At 34.5% G+C, this 1,679-nt stretch overlaps 1 protein-coding gene across 1 annotated transcript in view; it reads right to left on the bottom strand.

Annotated features, from left to right (window-relative positions):
- LOC107674351 (GRIP1-associated protein 1-like) overlaps window positions 1-1,679 on the bottom strand; it is a 49,462-nt gene that overhangs the window by 39,111 nt on the left and 8,672 nt on the right. Inside the window, exons 8-11 of the mRNA XM_016468307.1 lie at window positions 1,361-1,409; window positions 1,087-1,157; window positions 601-648; window positions 479-510 (exon numbers count right to left, since the gene is read on the bottom strand). Of these exons, the coding sequence (XP_016323793.1) occupies window positions 479-510; window positions 601-648; window positions 1,087-1,157; window positions 1,361-1,409 (200 nt within the window). The remainder of the gene's footprint in view (window positions 1-478; window positions 511-600; window positions 649-1,086; window positions 1,158-1,360; window positions 1,410-1,679) is intronic.

Raw genomic sequence — 1,679 nt, 5'->3', positions numbered from 1 at the left:
ATGCACCAAGAGCTTGTAACACTCCAAAGAGAAAGGAAAAATTTAAATCGCATCATATGACCCCTTTAATTTATAATTTGTCTTAAATCTCATTTTGTTAAATAAAAATCGTGAATCGAATCAAATCGTGAAATCAAAATCGTAAATCGAATCGAATCGTGAGTTGAGTGAATCGTTACATCCCTACTCCAGAACACTTGGAAAATATGGCACAAGTCGAATGGGATCACTCTGATCCCTTTGCTTCTTTTTCTGCTTGAAGCTGTTCGCTATTCATTGCCATTATATGGATGGGAGCAAGTAAAACATGTTTTTTAAATTTCTCATTTTGTGGGCTGAAGAAGAAAGAAGGACATATGGCATTAGAACATCACCAGGGTGAGTAAATGATTACTTAATTTTCATTTTTAAGTTAACTATTGCTGTAATAAGAAAGTGCTGAACATATATGAACAAATAAAGCATAAAAGCAACTTACCTCTCTTGTTTTTTCTTCAACTTATCAGACAACTAATAAACGGGAAAAAAAAACAAGACATTATCACTGGCATCTTTATCACTGAGCACACATGCTAACTGAAACAGACAAATGACACTTACTTTAGCATTTTCATCTTGTAGTTTTGTGATTTCTGCCTGCTTGGACATCTGAAAATGAAAATAAATATATTACAACAAGAAATGTCTTTTGTAGGGACTAAAATATGGATTAACATAATAATAGAATAAGAATATGCAATCTGATCTTTGAAAAAGTGAATCAATCAGAATTCAAAATGAAATGAATAAATGAACTGAAAATACAATATTTAATGTAAAAATGTATCATAAAATTAAAAACTTATTTTTAATAAGTGACTTTCTAAAATGTTCTATTCTAAAATTATCTATTCATTCTAGAAAACATTTCGAATATTTAAACCTGCAAAATGCAATTTTAATCATAGGCATGAAAGTATTCTCTGGAGCAAAGTGAGAATGAAGGTGTCCAAAATTAGCACCCTCGGCGAGGGTAAAAATACACACTCATCAGCAAAATAAATCCTGCTGTTCCGTGTATTTAGAGGGCAAAACTGATGCTTTTACCTCTAGTGTCAGGAGTTGTTCCCTCAGTAAGCATTTCTCCTCCATTTCCGTTTGAAGCTTTAATGCCACGTCTGAAAGCCAGCGTTAACAGATATTAATGCACACGACCCCTAGAGTTTGAGAAATGTTCAACTGAAGCTCAGTCAAAGTCAGACCATTGTGCTGCTATATGAAGATCCAGAACACATCCTTCCCTGGTTCTACTCAGTTAACTCCTCGGTAAGTTTGATAAGGTCACAACTTTAAAAGGAAGTTGTCAAAAAGATGTACTCACCACTCAGCTCATTATCTCGCTGTTCTAGTTTGACGCTTTGCACTTCGGCCTAGAGAACACAGGAGGAGACCAAAAATATATACATATAATGAAATGAACTCTTTATCACAAAGGGTTTTAACAGCAGGTTCAGTTTCTACAAAGCAGCTCCACAAATAAAACGCCATTAAACACAGAAATCAGTGGATGTTGAAAGGAAAACACTTCATGAAAGCTGACATTACGCATATGGAAACAGATCGACCGCATTTAAAGGGGTCCTATTATGCTCTTTTACAAAGTCTTGATTTTGTTTTGGGGGTGTACTAGAACAGGCTCT

The sequence above is a fragment of the Sinocyclocheilus anshuiensis genome, unplaced genomic scaffold (assembly GCF_001515605.1).
Source record: "Sinocyclocheilus anshuiensis isolate Anshui unplaced genomic scaffold, SAMN03320099.WGS_v1.1 scaffold188, whole genome shotgun sequence".
Lineage (NCBI taxonomy): Eukaryota > Metazoa > Chordata > Actinopteri > Cypriniformes > Cyprinidae > Sinocyclocheilus > Sinocyclocheilus anshuiensis.
This window is presented reverse-complemented; position numbering and strand designations above follow the sequence as displayed.